Below are 20,980 nucleotides of genomic sequence, written 5' to 3' on the forward strand. Positions count from 1 at the left end.
TTGAAAATATTACTTTGAAATAACTTATGTATGCAAAAAATAAAGTCCTTCATTAATTATTTTAAGCATTATTTATATTTCGAAAAGCTAATTTCTTAAAAGTGAGATATTATGACGACACATGCAAAGAAACTACTCGCAAAGTGTTAGTAAATAATGTATAATAATTGTTTTCAGAATAAACAAAATCAAAACCTAATTCACTTGTTTTTAGAACAAACACTATAAAGTATGAAGGAGAAACAAAACCTAATTCATCAATTGCTTACAGAACAAACATTATAAAATATGCAAAAGAATATAAAACCATTATCCATTCTTAAATAAACAATATAAAATATGCAGAAGAAATGAAACCTAATTCATTGTAAATTTTTAGAATAAGCATTATAAAGTATGCAGAAGAAACAAAACTAAATTTATTGTTAAGTCAGTTAATACAAAATTCAATAGTATGAGGAAAACAGTACATACATACTTTCTTTCAGAAACTTAATTACAATTAATAATTCAATTTTACACAATTTACAAGTACAACAATTTATAATCCAAAAAGTTTTTGCCAGGTGTTAGAATTTTATTTGTTCATATTAGTTCAAAATAAGTGTTTCGTCATTTAAAATTGCATTAATTATTATGATGTAAAAAAATATTATACCTTGCAATACAAAATATTTTCGATAATTATTAAACAAAATACTAAAATGATCTAGAAAAAATAAAACAAAGTTAATAAAATCTAAGAGAAAAAGGACCACTGGTTTTGACATTCTTGATACGCTACAAAATTTTTTGAAGTCAGCAAAGTTTTGCAATTCTCTATAAAATGTTATTTGTTAGTTTATTGCAACTATGCAAACAGCTGCAATGCACTAGAAAGAGTTCCTTCAGCTCTTTTTAGTTTTATTACAATGAGCTCATTTAGGCTAACTACAAATGTATCATTCATCACCTTTTTATTAGCTTTCTAGTAGTATTTAAGTCAGTTTGCAATAAACACAGAATAGAGAAGGCTTATTGTAAATAGCCTTATTAAAGGTTTATTGAAATAACTCTAAACAAAATCGAACAGATTCTATACACATTTCCCCTAAAGGCATGTAGGGTGAATAAGTCTTTATCTGACACATAGGAAAATACTGAAGCCTACAGCTTTGAGAAATGTTGTTGAATTTTTCAATTACCCTAAAAGGAATCTTTAACCATATGAAACAACAGCTTTAAATTATATTAGTTTTTAGAAAATAGCATTTGCCAAACAGTTTAATTAAGAGTTCTATTTTATTCAGAAATACTACTTTAAAGTTAGAAAAGGAACACAATTTTCTTTAGCAAACAGTTCTATAAAAAGCACCTTTTTGAAATTGGCTTTTGATTTTTAACTATAAAAAATGTAATACATTACAAAAATTTTTAGATTATAAGTTATTGTACAGCAATATTTCGCAAGTTGTGTAAATTTACTCCAATACATAGTAAATGTGACCTGAAAATTTGTCTACACATACTAGAACATTATCAAGCAATAATTTTAAAACATGTCAGTTTTTACAATGTGACACATTTGCCAACGGTTTAAGACAAAATTCCCGAGACAAATTATTAAGCAAAAGAAAGGAAATTTGTTTTTACCAAAACTAATAGGGCAAAACATATTTATAGATTTACTTCACATAAACCACAACATTCATTTTAGTTTACTAAACTAATGCATATTATACACATATGACATAATTATACAATAATGAGAGCACAACACATTCATGATTTTATCAACAAACATTAGTTTTTGAACAAATAAATGTGAGTAGTTGGCATTTGGTCACAGAAGAAAGTGCAAAATGGCACACATTATTTGTGCTAAACAAGAAACAGCTATGTCGGAATTTTCTTTATGGTGGAATTCATACTTTTGAGCACTATTCGTAACTGAGATCTTCCTTACCGATTCAAATCTATTTCTAAATTACTCAAGGTGAACCAGGATAAATTGTTAGATGTGAATTCCTGTTACAAATAATTTCAAAAAGCTTTGAACTCACTTTTTTATTTAACAAAAATATTATACTGTGTGATTTAACGAAACACAAAATTTAAAACTTGTCTAATAAATAGGGTTCACACCGGCAAAGTGGGAATTTAGTGTTCAATAGGACCATCAAGGTAGTCATTTGATCATTCAAAAACTTAATATGGGAGACAAACTTGAGAAAAAAATTGAACATTTACATAATTCATGTTATGGCACAATAATTGCTATCTATAACAACCTAAAACTAATTAAGTTTATTATCTCATAATTATCAAAAACTAGTATTTCTTAAAACTAAGTGAACCAAATAAATAAATGGGGAAATAAATAAATGGGAAAATAAATAAATGGGGAAAACAGAGAAAGTAAGAACTAACAAAATATTATATTAAAAATTAATAATCGAAAAATTATAAAATTTTAAATAAAGTCAATTCTAAAAAAGTAAAAAAAAAATATTAATTTTATCGATGAACAATTATGCTGCCTGTACATAAATGTAAAAAACAGCACAACATGTAGATTTCAAGATTTAAATTTAATTTTTTGCACCAGACAGTTATTCCATTTGAATACAACACATTTGAATTCCCCGCAGATCAATAAAATTAGAATTTTTTATTTTATTTAATTACATGAATTTTGATGTAAAACACCTATTCTTCATAACTATTTTGAAACTTTCTAACATATTTCAAGGTGACAAATTTGTCGCCTATGTGTACGATTTTAGTGATCTTTGTAGAACATTTGGCAATATTTGTAGAACTAGGCGTGAACCCTACTAATAAAAGTGTAAAAATGATTTTTTATGCATTTATACACGTAAGACTTTTTATTTAAAAAATTCTTTTAATAAATATAAAACCACAGATTATACAATTCATGACAGCAACAGTGAAAAAAAATTTAATTAAAATTGATACAAAACTTTTGTAAATATTTATACTAAATTCCTCTTTTATACACAGATTTAGCAATAATGACACTGACTGGATAAAGAGTAAAGAATTTCCTTTAAGCTACTGAAATACAATCTTCGAGAAATAATAGAAGAAATTTTGAATTCAAGAACCCTGTGTAAATAACCATAAAAAAATGTTTGAAGAATTTTTTTTTCTAGTTCTATTATTATAATTTTGGTTTTCATGAATGTTTTTTGTGAAGAAATGTAGTAACTACTCTTTTTTTAATCTTTCACCTATATTATAAACTAGAAAATAATATTTTCAAAACCTAAAATAATTTTAAAGCATGTAATTCAATTTTTTTCGAACATGACTAGCAAGGACCTCATAGAATCTCAGAGATTAGGGAAATTCTTTCCTTAGAGAGGTATAGAGAGAAGAGTAGGAAGGTTAAGGAATGAAGAAAATATGGCAAAGAAGATACTTGGATTAATGAGTAAATGGAGAGAATACTGGAGATCAAAGTGTAAAAGATAAAAAGGATTGGTTTAGAATACTAAGAGATGCTATTTTCATATTTATTCTGTTAGCACTTAACTGATGAAATATATATATATATATATATATATACAGTCAAACCCCGCTATAGTGAACATGGTTTATAGTGAACTCCCGGATATAGTGAACGAAATGTTCGGTCCCGTGCCTTGCTATACCCGTATAATGTTATTTTTTGTGGATATAGTGAACCAAAAAAGCGATGAAGTTGGATATAATGAACTTTTTTCTGTCTTCGACTGATTTTTTTCTTCATTTTTTTGTAATAATTTCGAAATTTCTACTTCAAAATAAATACNTCATTGTATATATATATATATATATATATAGTAAATAAATAAATACAAAAAACACGAACAAAGTTAAGAAAAACAATAAGTTTTGTTTATTTCGCATATGCTGCAAGCAAATAGAACTCATAAAATAAGTTCAGAATGAACTTATTCTATTCATTAATTCATTTTGAACTTATTCACTCAATATGTATATATATATATATTGAAACTTTAAATTGAAAATATTAAGGCAAAAATTTGTAAATGCATATTAAGCCTTTTTAATTTTAAAATCAGCTAGATTCATTTCTTTTAAAGTTTTAAATATAAAACTTCTATCAGCTATAAAAGGATATAACAGAGCAAAATGTATTAACTGTTTATTTGTTTCAGAAGGTGGTTGACTTATGAATATAAGATGAAAATATGAATCCGAAAATACCAAAATATAAAATCCACTTCTAGACCTTTTAGGATGTTAAAAATGAATTTAGTATTTTGTTTTTTTAATATATAAAAACGGTTTAAAAATTCATGATTTCTGTAATCTATTAAAAATAAACAAAGTTAAGTTTCTGAGGCACATCTTTTATAAAAAGTATTTACTACTTATTAAATTATAACTTTAATAGAACAAAAGAAAAAAATTAAATTTAAAATTTTATATAACTGCAAAAATCAGGACTTTTTTTACAGTTTTAATGAATGAAAGTCCAAAATAGACAGCAATGCAAAACTTATTACCGAATGTGGATCAAAAATGCATTTTTCATTCAAAGTTATTAAATTGTTTCAAAAATATTATTTTTGGTTATAATGAAAATTAAAATGATGCTAACATGCAGTATAATGGCTATCTGTAGTTTTTCATAGCAGTAGACATAATTTTCAAGAGTATTTTTTGTATTAATAATAACAATAAAATAAAATGATTTATAATTGATATTCTGTAAGACACATTTTTGATGATTGGTGTATTTAATTGATATTTTATATGGAAACGATACAATGAGACTTCATACATATTTAATTGGATACAGATTAACAATTTGAAAAAGATCCAGGAATATAAATTCTATGATTTAAATTGAATAGAATTTTATAATTTAAGTAACAAAATAGTTTGTTTATACATAAAAAAAAAAAGGATTTATCAACATATTTCAAAACCAAAATGCTAAAATAAGCGGCATAGGCAGTAAAAGTATTTTTCTATAATACAAGAATGCATGGGAATATATTTAGGAATTTTAGTAATTCACAATCAGAAATTAAATGTATAGAAATAATGAAAAATCCATGGTAGTTAGCATCACTGAAAACGAAAGCCATATTTTTACATTTTAACCCAAAATTAGATTTAAATATTAATTGAAATTAAATTCTATTATTAATTAAAATTTAGAGCAATTTATTTTAACATTTAGATTAGTTATTCATTTTAAGCAAAAATTTTTTGTCTTATCTTTAAATTTTCAGATGCATTAATTTATAACACTATTTAGAGAGAATCTAGATAATCTTTTTAACTTTGACACACACAAGAAACAAATAAGGTAAATAAATTCTATTGCTTGTTTATACAATTAGCTTTAACGAGAAAAGTATTTTAAACCCTTAAAGATTTTTTACGAAAATTGTCCGCCAAAAAAATGAAAACTAACATATTTTAGTTCGCCAGTTGGAAACCCTTGATATAGACCATTCTAGGACCAATATTAAAAAATCTAGATGTATCCATATTGGTACCTCAGTGCATAGGACTTACATTGAGCCAATTTTGAGCCCCATTGTTATTAAGGATAATTATTAGGAACAGATATTATTAGGGACAAATGTTCAATACTTGTAGCTAATACATATACAGTTTTGAAAAAAATCTAACTCTAAGTAACTTTTAATCTAATAATTAGATTTTCATGTTTTTTAATCTTCTGCTTTCAGATTTTAACTTTTTGGTTTAAGCAGTATAGTACTTTAAATGAGCTAAAATACAATCCCTCAAAATATTAATTTGAACATTTACTGTGCAATTTTAAATAATTAAAAGCTAAAAATTAAGTGAAATAGTTCTAGAGATACGTAAAATTTAAAAAGTCTTGTTTTACGACTTTTTGAGATTTTTAGAAATTATTTAAAAGATTTTGTTGAAATTTGCAGGTTTTGTTTCCTATACTTACATGGCTTAAACTGATATAAGAATTAGAATAGTTTGCGATTCAAATATTTTTTCCAACTTTATTAAATAAAACCACAAAAAATGCATTTTAGTATGAAATTATTTATCTTATCAAAAGGAGTTTTATAATAATATGCTTTGATTCGTCAAATATTTCCAGAGATATGGCAAAATACACAAAATAAAAATAACATTAAAGGGTTAAAACTTTTGAGGGTTATATTTTCCAGATTGCACCTATCTCTCTTCATATTTTGAGGGTAAAAAATAATAATGATAATAAAACAAAATCATGATAAAAAAAATATTTCTAATGTAGTAACATAAAAGTAGTCTAACCTAATTGATTTAGAGTGCGTCCCTTGAAACAATAAATGTACATGAAAATCTGATCATTAGAATAAAAGTTTGAGTGTTTTTTCCACAGTGTATGAGCAGCATATACTTATGTTAGCTGTAATTAATATTCAAGGCTAGAAAGATAATTTTGAGTCACTGCAAGCTAAAATATGAAAAATTTCACGTTAAACATAGGTGTTATTTATCAAAATCTAAAACTAATTAATATTTTTCTTTTATATTCAAACTAAATTTTCGTTATCAATCAAAATTTTAAGCTCAAAGTTGTTCTGAAATATATTAGATTTTTCTACAATGTTTTTCGTTTATTTGAAGTACTTTAATGAATTAGGCAATTTTTTATAAGATTTCAAATTTATATCTATCTATATATATATATATAGGACAAAATTAACAGTCACCCCAGGGCGACTAAATATAACGCTTAAAAAACTGTCTGCAAGCGGCCATCCAATCACCCGTTTTTTCATTGAAAATGTATTTCTTTTAAAGAAATATGGAATTATTAAGAATATTTTGTAATATTATGAAAATTATTTCACGCTTTTTTCTTAAAATTTTTCTTTATTTTAAAAATGAACATTGTAATGTTTACTATAGTTTGAGATATGATTGAATAGAATGCCAACAGTTCATGAAACGTTTAAAATTTTCAATTTCTAAAAAAAAATTGCCGCTTGTTTTAGAAACAGGGTCCACTGTTGGCCAGTAGCAAAATTCTCTAATTTTGCCCTATACATACATATTTAATGATAGTCAAGCATGCAGCAGAGGATAGTAATTAAAAATATACAAAATCTATTTGGTCAAAGCATGCACTTTGGCCAAAGAGATCAGTTCATTTTGATATTAGTCATTATTTTTGTTTAGTAATTTTTATCTGAGCAATTTCAGAAAGCAAGCCCAGTAACAGCAAATATCAACAATCTGACGCAATATTGTTCATCATTTTTTTTATTTTCAAATTTCTTTATTTTATTCTTTTTTCTTTATTTTGATATTAGGGATTATTTTTGCTTAGTAATTTTTAACTGAGCAATTTCAGAAATCAAAACCCTGCTAGGGTAACAGCACATATCAACAATCTGAAGCAATATTATTCATCTTTTTTAAAAGAAACACTGAGCAACAATGCAGCAAGCAGTGGCATTTGCCCAAATGACGACATTTATGTATTTACATAAGCAATAAACTTTTGTCTAAAACTACAGCAGTTTTGCTTAAGCCTAGAAATGAATTATTGTTGAGTCATAGTGAACTACGAGTTTTTTATGTATGAAAAGAAGAAAGAATCACAGAGATCAAGTATCATAGCTTTTTGTACTTTTGAGTCATTGTTTTTTTTCTTTTATCTAATCAGAAATACTTGGTTAGTTAACAAAATATTGTAAGAAAAAGCAGAGATCCTTGTTGGTTAATAAATATTATCTAGTAATTCAAATCTCACTGCTGAGCAGACAACTGCTGACTTTGAAATGCATTTGGCTGTCTTACGCATATGCTACGTGATGTTAGGGTCATTTGCATAAAAATAAAGAGTTTCATTTATGCTTTTTCCAGAGTTGTATTTGTCATGCTTGGTTTGCAACCAGCTGCAAGTAAAAGGCATCCCGTGATAGAATCTGAAAAACAAAACGTGAACATAAGTTAATTTATATTCTTTCTTAATTCACAATCCTGAAAAAAATTTAGGTTTAGAAATCAGAATTACTTCATATTACTTCATATTCTTGCAAAATTTAACAATCCAAAAATTTAGCTACAGATATCTGCAATCTTTTTAAATCAGGGGTCTGTCCAGACATTTTGTGAAAGGTCCTGTTTTTGTAAAATTGTGAAAAAACTATTCATAATTTGTGAATATAGAATAAGCGTTAAGTCACATTCTTTCAACCAGGGTTTTGCAAATGGGGTCCTGTTGTTGCAAAAATTGCGAAAAACCTTTTCACGAAGTTCTTAAATTGTAAATAGATGCAAGATTCTGCTCAACAATTGCTGCTACTAAATTAGAGATGCAAAATACAAATATTTGGTATTTAGCCTATACTGCTCAACACAGAATATTAATTTCGAACGAATAATGGAAACAAAATCACTCAAATTTTTAATAATTTCAATTGACATATTTTAAATAACACGACTAAATGTATCACTTTTAATGTGTTAAGCATTAAGTAAACTTAAACAATTCTTAAATTTATAATATTTTATTGCTAGAAATTAATTTTTATTTGCATAATATTCTATTAATTAATTTTATGAGTAAATATAAATTGATCAATTATTTATTTACAAAAAAATATATGATTTAATATTAATAAGAATGCTCACACGATGTTTGTAAAAGTAGAAATATTTTCTAAAAATACTACATTTGTTATTTAAACTTAGGGAAACTTAGCTTGTCTCGAGCCGTCTTTCTCTCCCCCCCCCAGGAAGGGGTTTATTCGATTAACAAACCAATAATGAAGATAAACAAATTTGTGAAGGGTCCAATTAAAAGATAAATAATTTCATAAAGGGTCCATTTTTATGAAAAGATATTTAGTGAGGGGTCCGTTAACGGAACCAAATTTCTTCTAAACAGACCCCTGTAAATTGCTACAAATATTAGAAACGTACGAAAAAACGAAGATCGAGAATCTGAATGCTCTCTGAGAACCAGAATGCTGCTATGAAATACAGAAATAGAAAAAAAAATAGATACCGAAATTTCATAACAATATACTTTATTTGTACAGAACTCAGAAATCCAAAAGATTTAATTTCAAAAATCTGAAACCTCTTTATATCCTCACGAAATTCAGAAATAAAAAAAAACTAAGTTCAGAAGTCTAAATATAAGTCATATTTTTCCTAATCATATTCTAACAAAATTTCTAAATCTAAAAAAAATAATTAAATCTGAATACAAGTAGCTTTATATTCTAACAAAGCTATGAAGAAAAAAATGCACGTAATAAATGTCAATAAATAGAGACTGTTATCACAAAGGAAAGGAAAAGAATCTGCACACTATCGTTTAAATAACCAAGTCAGATGTCATCCATGAAAATTTTGCATTGTATTCATAATTGCAATTAAATGAATTATGGTTTCTGAAAATGGTTATAGAGTATAAGTTCAGAATTTTTACATTTAAATAGTGGAGAAAACCTATGACCCTTCTCAAAAACCATGTGCGATTTTTGAACCCCTCAAACCACATAGAAATAATGAAGAACTAAACTGAAAGTATTCAAAAGATGTTACCTTGGCTGCTGACAGATGGAGAAGATCCACTCTTTCCATGCCCCAAATAGGATGCAGGTACCCAACCACGCTTTGTGGAGTCAAGTACACATACATACCACCATCCTGCGCATCCCACTTTCTCAACTTCAACTGTTTCACCTTCCTTGAGGGATGCCTCACCCACGTCAACAGCTTCATAATCACCTAGCGCCACATAATGACCGCCCACCTGTCAACAGAATAAAAAATGTCAACAAGCATAATGTTTTCTTTTTTGATAATGATTTCCCTCAAAATATAAATTTTTGTAAGTAAATTTTTTAATTGCGTCATAAATCAAAACATATTTCCTAACACATAATTATAAATGTATTAAAATGCTTTTGTTTTTTTAAAGTAAATAAAACAAATAATGTGAAATTGTGTTAGATTCTTGATGCAGGACTTTTCATAGGAGATGTGCCAACGGTAAGTTTGATAATTCCTTCAGTTTTATTGCAATTAACTAAATATTTAACACACAGAATTATTTAGTGTTACGAAATGATGAATATCATGTACACTCTAATACATTTATAAAATTGTACCCAATAATCCATTTTAATTGTTAAATACAGGATCACTACATGTCTGTCCCATTGAATTCAAAAACAATTTTGTAAGGAAACAGTCGGGTAGTCCATGTCTCACCTGGCAGAATCAACAATGAATTCATTAAAAACATGATTTAGTGTCATTGGAAAATAGAAAAAATAATTAAAAAAACATTCACCCATTAAGCCACATTTAAAATACAAATGAACTAAATTTCGTCCTTCTTAAACAAAAGCCAGTCTCGTTCTATCCTAAAAAAAAATTATTTCATGTTTTTCATATCGGCCATGCATGTTATCTTGTGCTCTTTAATCCACTTTTTCAGCCTCACTAAATCTTTATTTTTAAAGTTCTGACAAATTATATAGATTTTTTTAAAGCAGGAATTTAAAAATCAGACTAACCTCTGTAGTAATCACAAAAACATCGCCATCATCATCTTCATCAGCAGATGAAAAATCATCAGCAGACGACCATCCATCGTCCGACACGCAATCCTCTTTGCGAGATGGCAGGGAGGCGACAGTCGCTCTTCGTCCGAGCTCTCCCGGCTGCCTCGTGGTCATGCTGTTGCTGCGGTAAACACTGTTATGCCAACTGAAACTGCTTCTGTTGCTTCTTGTTCTAATAAGAAAGAATGAAAGTAAAATAAGTAAGTTGCAAGGAGTTGTAACTGCAAGGCAAACACAAGTATTGGTTCGTGTGGCCTAAAAGTAAGAATTTCAATAGCGTTAAAATTACAACATTTAACACTATATCGAGATATTTTAGCAATTTAACTACTTTTTACTGGGTCAATATTTTTGTTTTTTGTTACCCAAATAAAATCTATCGACACTCGCAGTAATATTGCATTCAATAAATATTACTAGGTATAATATTCACAATTATTATTTTAAAGCTATGTTATGTTATGTTAATGATTGTGATAATATCGTGCTCAATGATTGTAATGAACAATAACTATCACACTATTGGCGCATTTGATATTTATTGCTATTGTTAATTATCACAATAGTGTTGTCTTAGATAGACCTATGCGCATTGATAAACTGTGCAAATCAGGATCTGGCATTATTCTTACAGGTTGGTGAACTTGACTTCACAATGCTTTTAATCGATAAACTTCCTAAAATTTGCAAAAAATGTAAGTATATGCCACAAGTGGCCACGAAAAAAAAATATTGAAATGACTGGGAATTTGTGAAGCTGTTTCTCAGACTTAAGACTTTCAGTTTTGTTCTTGATTTTCAAGCGTTCACTACAACCAATTTATTAATTATTTACTTTTTCAAATGAAGAACAGGGCTTTTGTTGACAAATTTTTACAGCAAAATTACACAAACAAATAATTTTAATCAAATATATTCTTTAAATATTTTTCATTTCATAAAAAAATAATATACTTTTTTAAAACTTGTTTAATACCTGTGAGGAATAGGTGGAGATTGACATATGCCGTTGATGTACCCAAGGTTTTGTATTTTATCTGAATGTTGTTTCAGATTTTGATCTAAAACATAGACAATACATTTTTATTTTGGAATGCGTAATGAAATAAAAGATATAAAATTAAGTTACTAAAGAGAGTCAGTCAAATAATGTGTAAGGATTTAATTATTTTGCTGACAATGGGGAGAATGCTTAAGTTAGACATTAAAAATAAATTTATTTTTAAAATTTTCTCAAAAATCATTTCAAAATGTAACAAAAAAGCTACATGTTTAAAAATCTCAAAATTTGGAATAAAAGTTAAAATTGGGGAAAGTTGAAATAAAATTGTTTAAAAGAGTTTCAGAGGTGAAGCATTCTGAGACGCAAAAGATTTTTTAAGAATATTCCACAAAAAATATTATAAAACGAATTAAAACATAAATTTCATTTATGCAAAGGTATACCTTTTACTTGAATTTAATCCTAAAATTAATTTACTTCAGTAAAACTCAAAGTAAAACCGAAAAACAGGGCGGGAAAGATTTGTGATATTCTTGTTTCTGCTGACAAGAGGGATGTAGGAATCCTGAATGGGCAAAAGATTATTTACAAAATATTTGAATGACCCATAAGTCGATGCTTTGATGCAAATTTAACGACCCTATCTTTAAATTTTAGAAAATTATTAAACTGATGCAAATTTACAACAGCTTTTTCTTTGAGAAACATTTTGTTTAAGTTAATAAAAAATTTAAAAAAAATCATAAGTAAAAATAAATCTAAGAAATATGTGTTTTCCCTGTGCCAGAATTTTTTCGAGCTATCTGCGACAAAACTCTGTAGCACTAATATCTTTCTGCAAGATACTTTCAATAATAACAAACATGCATGTTACTAATTTAAAATAACAAAAGTGCTGTGTTTACAAAAAAAAAAGAGCTATATCTATCTCCCATTTTGTTGGGAAGCACTGTGGGCCAGAACAGAAGACCATGATCTTTGGCCAAAAGTCAAAAATTAAATTTTCAACTAAAATATGTGTAGGCAGTTTTAATATAGCCCAAATTCATAATCATTCCAAACATTAAAATTTACTTTTTGGACAGACGAGACGAGATGAAAAATATGTTAAAAAATTTTTTTAAAAATTTAACTGTTAAATTTTTATTTCAGAAATATATATAGGAATTTCACCTTACTGTTACATTTTTATCAGAGTAATTAGTCTGAAATTATGGTACAATTTTTCAATTTGTTGGATTAGTTAATACTCTTGACAAACTTATAGTTCATATCTTATCATTTGACATTTTACAATGTTTGAATGACTTTCGAAACTTAGTTCCAAAAAGTTCCACGAGGTAATTAGCTAAACTTTTTTTTGTTGTCTTCTTTGATGTTTCTTCTTTCGAAAAAACCTGCCCCATTTTGCCCGTATTGCAAAGGTGGACTAAATATACCGAAAAACAAAAATTATGTTTTTTTTTTTCATGTTTTCGCGTTATTTTGTAATTAATTCGCGTTATTTTGTAATATTACTTCGGAAATATAATTTGCTTTTCATTTTTAATATAAAATTACGAAAATTATTATATTTTCATTGCTATATTTAATTATTTAAACGTACTATATTATTTTTTTTATTTTTGCTCGCCATATTTCAGCCGTCATTTTGTATTTTTGGGTATTTTTAGTGTATTTCAAAATTTCAACTATGAATTCAATTAACCTGCACATTAAAACCCCTAAACACAAATTTTGAAACAAATTTTATCGAAATACTAATTTTGGCCACGAAACCTTTGATGCTGGCCCACTGTGATATGGCAAAATAGAGAACCCTGTCACTACTGTTGTCTTCTTTGATGTTTCTTCTTTCGAAAAAACCTGCCCCATTTTGCCCGTATTGCATTGGATTAAATATACCGAAAAACAAATGCTTTCACGTCATTTTATAATATTACTTCGGAAATATAATTTGCTTTTCATTTTTAATATAAAATCATGAAAACTATTATATTTTCATTGCTATATTTAATTATTTAAACGTACTATGTTATTATTTTTATTTTTGCTTGCCATATTTCAGTCGCCATTTTTTTTTGTGGGTATTTTTAGTGTATTTCAAAATTTTAACTGTGAATTAAATTTACCTGCACATAAAAACCTTTAAATAAAAAAACAAATTTTGAAACAAATTTTATCGAAATACTAATTTTGGCCACGAAACCTTTGATGCTGGCCCACTATGATATGGCAAAATAGAGAGCCCTGTCACTACCAGGCTACGAAAAAGTTGTAACAGGAGCTTTGACTTAAATAAGTGAAGCTACAAATGGATATATCCTTCCCAGTGCTGCAAGACTTGAATGAAGATTATATTAAATCACTTGATTAATCCTGGAACACTGAGAAAAAGAAAAGTATCAAAGTTTCGCTGTCACTTCCAGGCTATTGAAAAGTGTGTCAAACTTGCTGGCCCACTGTGGGGAGGGGGAAAGCACAAATGAATTATTTCTTCGCATTTTGTAAATAATCATCACATTAAAAAAATAATAATAATTAAAAATCATGAAGTCCATAGTAGTAATTGCTGAAAAAAAAGATCGACAACGAAATCACGCTAATCGGACTTCTCAAGTGCGTGTTTCGTTTCGAGATTAGGTTGTTATAATAAATAATGTATAAAAAGTATTAGATTTAAAAACTATGGAGAAATCAATAGCAATAACTGCATAAAATTCAATAGAATCATTGCCTTGAAAAGTATATATTCAAATACACCATTCGAATTTTCCGTATTGTTTGAAATATATCGGGATATTTAAAATCTACATGAAAATCAATATCAACAACTGCCGACAATACAATCGGAACATTACATCGATTCACGATACTATTGGCATAAAATTGATCGCGTCAAAGAGTGATTACCTAAAGGCATGATTCAAATATTATGTGCAAACTTTTGAAGAAAAGTAATTATTTTCACTCTTCGAACGAAAAATCAGACTGCAAGAACTCTTAAACGTTCTGCGACAATGTCGCTGCGATTCTGCCACTGGGTGTGTTTTACATATGGAATACAGATAAAATAAAATGTATTTATTGATAACTAATAATGCTAAAAATTTTAAATTCTTCAAATGTTGCAACCCTGAGAGGAATGTAGAAGATAAAAGTAGCCGGGTAGTATAAAAGTAGCAGTACTGTATCGACTATACTGCATCAAAGGTAAGCTGCTTAGGTAATTTGATAAAACTGAGCTATATACAAAGTCAGACCGAAAAAATTTTCTCTGATGGATGCAACTCTGAAAAAAATTTTACAAAGTTTTTCCGTCACAAAATATTTTCTCATTGAATAATTAATTTGGGGGATAAACATGTTTTTTGTCAGATGAAAGACACCAGCTTAAAAGTTTTAAAACAATGTGGGTAGTAATTGATAATAATATTATAATCATATAGAGGGAGAGAATATAATTTTCATTTAAAAAAATTTTTCAGTAACACGAGTTCAGTAAACTGAAATGGAACAAGTAGGAAAAAGAAAAGATAATTTTATATCTATAATGTAAACATAAAATAAAAACAAAACGAAATTTAAAAATAAAATATTTGGATAAAGCAATCATTATTTGAAAGCAAGAAGTAATGTTACCTTTTAGATGTTCAAATTGAAGGAGTAAGACCTTTTTTATCTCTTTCACCCACACTTCTTTCACTTCAACAGATGGAGCCTGAAAAAATAGAAACTTCTTTTTCTCGGTATCGAATTTGAGACTTTTAATAACAAGCTGTGACACAAGTTCTTAAACAACTCAAAAAATTCATGCACGTTAAAAACTTGCATGATAAAAGTTTAATATTTTAGAATGAATACAAAAATAAGTAACTCTCAGGAAGAAAATAAAAAATTCTGGATTTTTAAAAAATAAATAAATACACAAACTGATTATAAATACACACAGAGTGTTTCATAATAACTGCTCTTAATATACATTCATAGAATTCTTGTCGAAAATGAAGCAAAAAAAAATGTACACACAAGGGGCACAAATTATAATTAAAAAAAAAAAAACTAAACTCAAACACTATTGCAATCTTTCTAATTCCCATTGAAAAGGGTGTTACAAAATCAAAACCTGTTTGATTGCCTTTAAAACTGTGTGAGTGTTTTTAATAACCGTTTTAATCACCTTAAAACTCTCTTCTGTTTTTTGAAGCAATTGAGTGTTTTCAGCCCCCTTTCTCAACATTGATGTGTCAGATAACGATAGCAATTTTTGTTCTTTCCTGGCTTATACTACTTAATGCATATTAAAATTTTTTGATTTTATTTTAAATAAGAGTTCGAAAAATATAAGTTAGGTGCTGTGATTGTAGACCACCTTGTATATTATATCACATTATTTAAAAATAAAATTTTTGTTTGTACTCATTTCACTATTTAATGGCAATAATTCTATTTTGAAAGGCATTTTTTGAGCTTTAAATACACAAAAAGGCATTAAAACCATCAGCTCAGGAAATTTTATAAAATAGACTGTCTACTAGAGATGCCAAAGGATATATGAAAACAACAATTAATGATGACACATATCACCAATATTCCCAATTACTTTACCAACTTGCCCAGCTTGTTTTCTCTCAACTTGCAACTAAGTAGTTTGACACTAAACAGTAAAACCAATATATAATAATGTAATAATCACTAAATAATAAACAATTGCTTGATTTTCCTAAAGAATTAAGACAAAAAATTATAAATTAAAATATTTTTAAAGTCAGTGATGAATTAAATTACTTTTCTTTTGTTATTAGGTTTGATTATGAAAACAAAGTAATTATGATTTTTATACAGTTATATTTGTCACTTCAATACTGTTATTGATTTAAAGCTTCACATAATTATTTTAATCCATCTTAGAAAAGCTAAAATCGATGTTTTCAATGTTTATACAATCTACAGCGGCCATCATTTTTTTAAAATTTTATTTATTTGATTTAAAAAGTATAATGAAAACTTGTCACAATAAATATATTTCAACTGGTAAAAAAATTAAGAAAAAATTATTTACTAGGTGCATACAATTTTAAAATATTTTTAAATTTTTATTTTTTTAGAACAGTATATTCTTGCTATCTCAATGTTGAAGGGATGCTAAAAACCTTTCGAGATAACAAGTTCAGAACTAAATTATGTTCTAAAAAGTAGAAAAATACATTCGAAAACATTACTCTAAAGAGTTGAGTCATCAAACATAAGAATAACTACTATTAAATATGAATGTAATGATAGTTGACTATAAGTCTAAATACAATAATGATCATTTCATTTTCAAAAGTGAGAGAGTGCATTAAATAGAAAATAATTAGTGTGCAATAATTTTACATTGTGCTTTCTCCAAAAAAAAAAAATCAATCTCTATTTCGAAAAAAATTCGACATAACAAAGTTTTGAGAAAAAACTGTTTGACATAAGAATTCAAATTAACATTAGGTGGATATATAATGCCAAGAGGAAAAAATTTTTCGGACATAACAAGGTTTTCGAGATATCGAGAGTATATGGGCATTTACATATTTTTAAATAGCAACACTATATCAAATGCATTCACATACGACTCAAGTGTTGCCAAGTTAGAAAGACAGATATAAAGTAATTAGAAGTTTTGAATAGAGTGCAGCAATAAATGTGGCTCACCTGAATGATGAATACCTGAGAACGACCATGAAGCCACAGCTCAAACTTTCGTTTATCTCCTCTGTAGCCTTTGATGTTTTCAGTCAAACCAATTTGAGAAGTCTGCACTCATACAAACAATTTAATTCAGTTATATACTAACTACAAAACTCATATTTAAATTTTTTACATTTCTAGAGACTTAAGTATAATTTTAAAACAAACTAAATTCTATTTAAAAATACTTTGCAAAAAGTTATGGGTATTATTAAATAACAGCATCATGTGAATAGAAATTTGTAACTAATATCATAAACAAAGTTGATATGAATTTTCTTTTATTTCTACATATATTTATAAAATTGAGTGGAGCTCAAAAATTTATACAAGTTGCCGTAATTGGACTGATGATTTTCAAAATTTTTTAAAGTTAATAATAAAAACAATAAAAAAAATTCTGGTAGCTAATTTAAGTGTCAGGATATACATTTTTTGTCAACTCATGATGTTGCAGTTAGTAAACTGATATATATATAATTTTCATTTTTTTTTTGAGGTATACTATTCACCTGTTGAAAAATTTTCCCACCTACATTCAGAAACATTAGAATGAAGAACAGGTGCCCTGTCACATGAATTTGCAGCAAGAATTATTTTTTTAACTGTTTTCCACGAATTTTTGAAAATCTTCAGCCTAATTTAGGACATCCTATATTATACCTGTGGTCAGTGCCGGATTACCCATTAGGCCATGACCTGGGCCCCCCAATGATTAGAGGCTCCCTTAAAATGGATTTTTTGAAAATAAATTTTAAAAAATTTAAAAAAAAAACAATCATTTTTAAAAAATAAAAAAAAATAAATTTCAAATATATATGTTATGGTTATAAAATGTTACGATTATTTTTTAGTTCCAATNGTGATCGGTGGAGTGCCCAAAATATTGGGTCGCGTGCCATAAATGGCACGCGTGCCATTGGTTCGCCATCCCTGTCCTATATTATACCTGTGGTCAGTGCCGGATTACCCATTAGGCCATGACCTGGTTCCCCCAATGATTAGGGGCTCCCTTAAAATGGATTTTTTGAAAATAAATTTTAAAAAATTTAAAAAAAAAAACAATCATTTTTAAAAAATAAAATTCAAATATATATGTTATGGTTATAAAATGTTACGATTATTTTTTAGTTCCAATTTAACAAAATAAAGTAAAATTCAATTTATTATTATTTATTTTAATTTTAAATGCTTTCTTAAATGAAAAGATATATAAATACCTTTATATTTGAATAAATAAAAAATATACGAGAAAAATAATTTAATCTAAGGGACCCAAAAATTTGAATGGCCTAGGGTACGCTTAATCCGGCACTGCCGACCTTTCCTACAATTAGATAAAAACATATTTAATTTCAACATAGGTAATTAAATCTTACTAAGTGAACCTCTTGTAAAAAATGTCATTAGATACTGAAATTTCGCAAAAATAATTCTTCACAAAAAGATAAGCCTACCTTGAGAGCATTTTTGAATGCGTAGCTCGGATTATCATCTCTACCATATTTTTTGGTGAAAAGGACTAATTGTTCATATAAAAAAATGTATCGGGATCGCGGTTTAAAGCGGAGTTCCCGCTTCTTTCGTTCCATCCAAACACTAAATGCACTTTGAAGAAGAAGTCGGCCATAGTCCGCCAAGCTGCCCTGCAACACATGTTTCATTAATGTACTATTAACTATTCACAAACATACAGTACAAAAGACCTGGACAATAAAATAAATCTATATTTAGAATGACAGTTTTATAGTAAATGCTCAGCTGATGGGAATTCAACTCAACAGAAAGCTCAAGTAACAGGAAATTAAAAAAAAATCAGTTTAAACATTCAAAAATCCATGATTTTTTCCCCTGAAAATTATAATAATATGGAAAATAGAGGTTTTCAGCAATTAATGCTATTTGTAAGTTTTGCCCACACAGAATCTGCAGACTACAGTGCCATATTTTTTTAAAAATGTATTTAAAAAAAATTTAAAGTTTGTAAAAAAAAGCAACAGTTGAAACATACAATTCGGGCAATTTAGAATTTTTTTTCTATTTTTAACTTTGCAGATGGTTTTTTAATAAATTTAGCATAAGTTCTCAAAAACTTATATTAATTGCGTTTTTATTTTTATTTTCAAGGAAGCATTAGAACATTTTTAATTCCAAAGAAAAGTACGTAATGTTAAAAAAGTTAATCTTTTCCACTTGTTGTTTGAACACATTTTTCTTTCACATTCTCATGTTACACAAACAATGAACTTCCATATATTGTATGGTGCACATACATTAGTTTTTGTCAAGAAAAAATAATTGGTCTCTATGGTTTTCAAAAGTTTAAATAATTTAATTGCAAAGATTATTCTCTAGCAATAATATTCATTTTAGCTACAAGGAAAATAATATAATTAAAGTCCAGGGTGTTTGAATTTAAGTTGCGAGTACATAATGAAATACAGTGTCAATTTTGGTAATGATAAGCATATATGATTTTTAAAAAAATGTCTCTTTTGTAAAGAAATGGAATTTAACTAATTATGGTTTTTCAGAACTCTAAGAAGAATTCAAACATTTAGGGAAGAATTTACTGAGTAATCTTATATGTTAAAATAGAAGAGATGTAAAAATTATTTAGAATAATAATATTAGTTAATTGGTTTTAAACTATGGCAGGTGATATTATGTTAGAATTAAAGGGTACTTTTAAGATAAGTAGTTTAGTAACTATTAAAAAATTATTGAAATTTAGATCAATATATCAATATCAATATTAACCCTATTTAGTGTACATAGTAAAATCTCACCAAATTTTGGTTTTACCTTCACACAGAAAGTTTTACTTAAAAGGAAGGAAAAAAACTATGAAATTTTATAACTTAAAAAAAAAGCTAAAAAGTTAATTTTCAAAAAAAAAATAAAATAAATTGTTTTATGAAAATAAATTAAATTATCAATTAAAACAAATAAATCAATTAAAGTAAATAAATCAATTAAAATAAATGAATCAATTAAAATAAATTAATGGCTAAATAAAAATTCAACTGCTTCAGAAAAGAGAAACTGGTCGCTTAAATGTTTTATGAATTTAACAGCATTCGGATTAAAATTTTCACATGAGACTAATATGGCTTGTAAAAATATGGTCAAAATGTAATGACCAACGAGAAATTAAGTTGCTAATCAGTTGTTGTTCACTTACATAAAAACCTGTAATAGCAATCTGGTGCATACTATCATTTACATATTTTAAAACAGCTAACATGGCATCTACAGCTTCTTGAAGGTCAGCCTGTCCAGTGCCTTCATCCAGGCACTTTAGAAGGTCCTACAACAAGGTCATCAGAAGTCAGAAGTTTTTTTACTTTTAATTAAGTGTAAATAATTAAAACTTTTGTCATACATCATACCTTCAGCAGAAGCTGATACTTTGTAATCCTCTGGACAGGTTTTAATAAATAAGCTCCAAGGGGCAGCTTGTGGCCTAAATTTTTTTGACACTCCTACAAAAAAATATTTTTTTCTTGTTTAAATATAAAAAGAGAATACAAAATAATACATTTATTTAGATGTATGTTTACTTCAGCAAAAAAAGAATCTGTGGAAAGGGTGAAGGGAGCGTTCAATCCTTTCATTGCCACCTCATTTTAGCGAAATTCAACGATTTTCTTTAAAAGGG

The 20,980-nt window shown here is 27.3% G+C and overlaps 1 protein-coding gene across 2 annotated transcripts in view; it reads right to left on the reverse strand.

Moving 5' to 3' along the window:
• Positions 1 to 6,869: 6,869 nt before the first annotated feature.
• The window catches only part of LOC107440808 (guanine nucleotide exchange factor DBS), a 139,369-nt gene continuing 125,258 nt past the window's right edge, over positions 6,870 to 20,980 (reverse strand). For both annotated transcript variants that reach the window (XM_071180809.1, XM_071180810.1), the window contains 9 exons: positions 20,712 to 20,804; positions 20,504 to 20,629; positions 18,777 to 18,965; positions 17,284 to 17,385; positions 15,238 to 15,316; positions 11,569 to 11,653; positions 10,545 to 10,764; positions 9,565 to 9,775; positions 6,870 to 7,934 (listed from right to left, as the gene is read on the reverse strand). In XM_071180809.1, coding sequence (XP_071036910.1) covers positions 7,858 to 7,934; positions 9,565 to 9,775; positions 10,545 to 10,764; positions 11,569 to 11,653; positions 15,238 to 15,316; positions 17,284 to 17,385; positions 18,777 to 18,965; positions 20,504 to 20,629; positions 20,712 to 20,804 — 1,182 coding nt within the window. In that variant the 3' untranslated portion in view covers positions 6,870 to 7,857. The remainder of the gene's footprint in view (positions 7,935 to 9,564; positions 9,776 to 10,544; positions 10,765 to 11,568; positions 11,654 to 15,237; positions 15,317 to 17,283; positions 17,386 to 18,776; positions 18,966 to 20,503; positions 20,630 to 20,711; positions 20,805 to 20,980) is intronic.

The sequence above is a fragment of the Parasteatoda tepidariorum genome, chromosome 5 (assembly GCF_043381705.1).
Source record: "Parasteatoda tepidariorum isolate YZ-2023 chromosome 5, CAS_Ptep_4.0, whole genome shotgun sequence".
Lineage (NCBI taxonomy): Eukaryota > Metazoa > Arthropoda > Arachnida > Araneae > Theridiidae > Parasteatoda > Parasteatoda tepidariorum.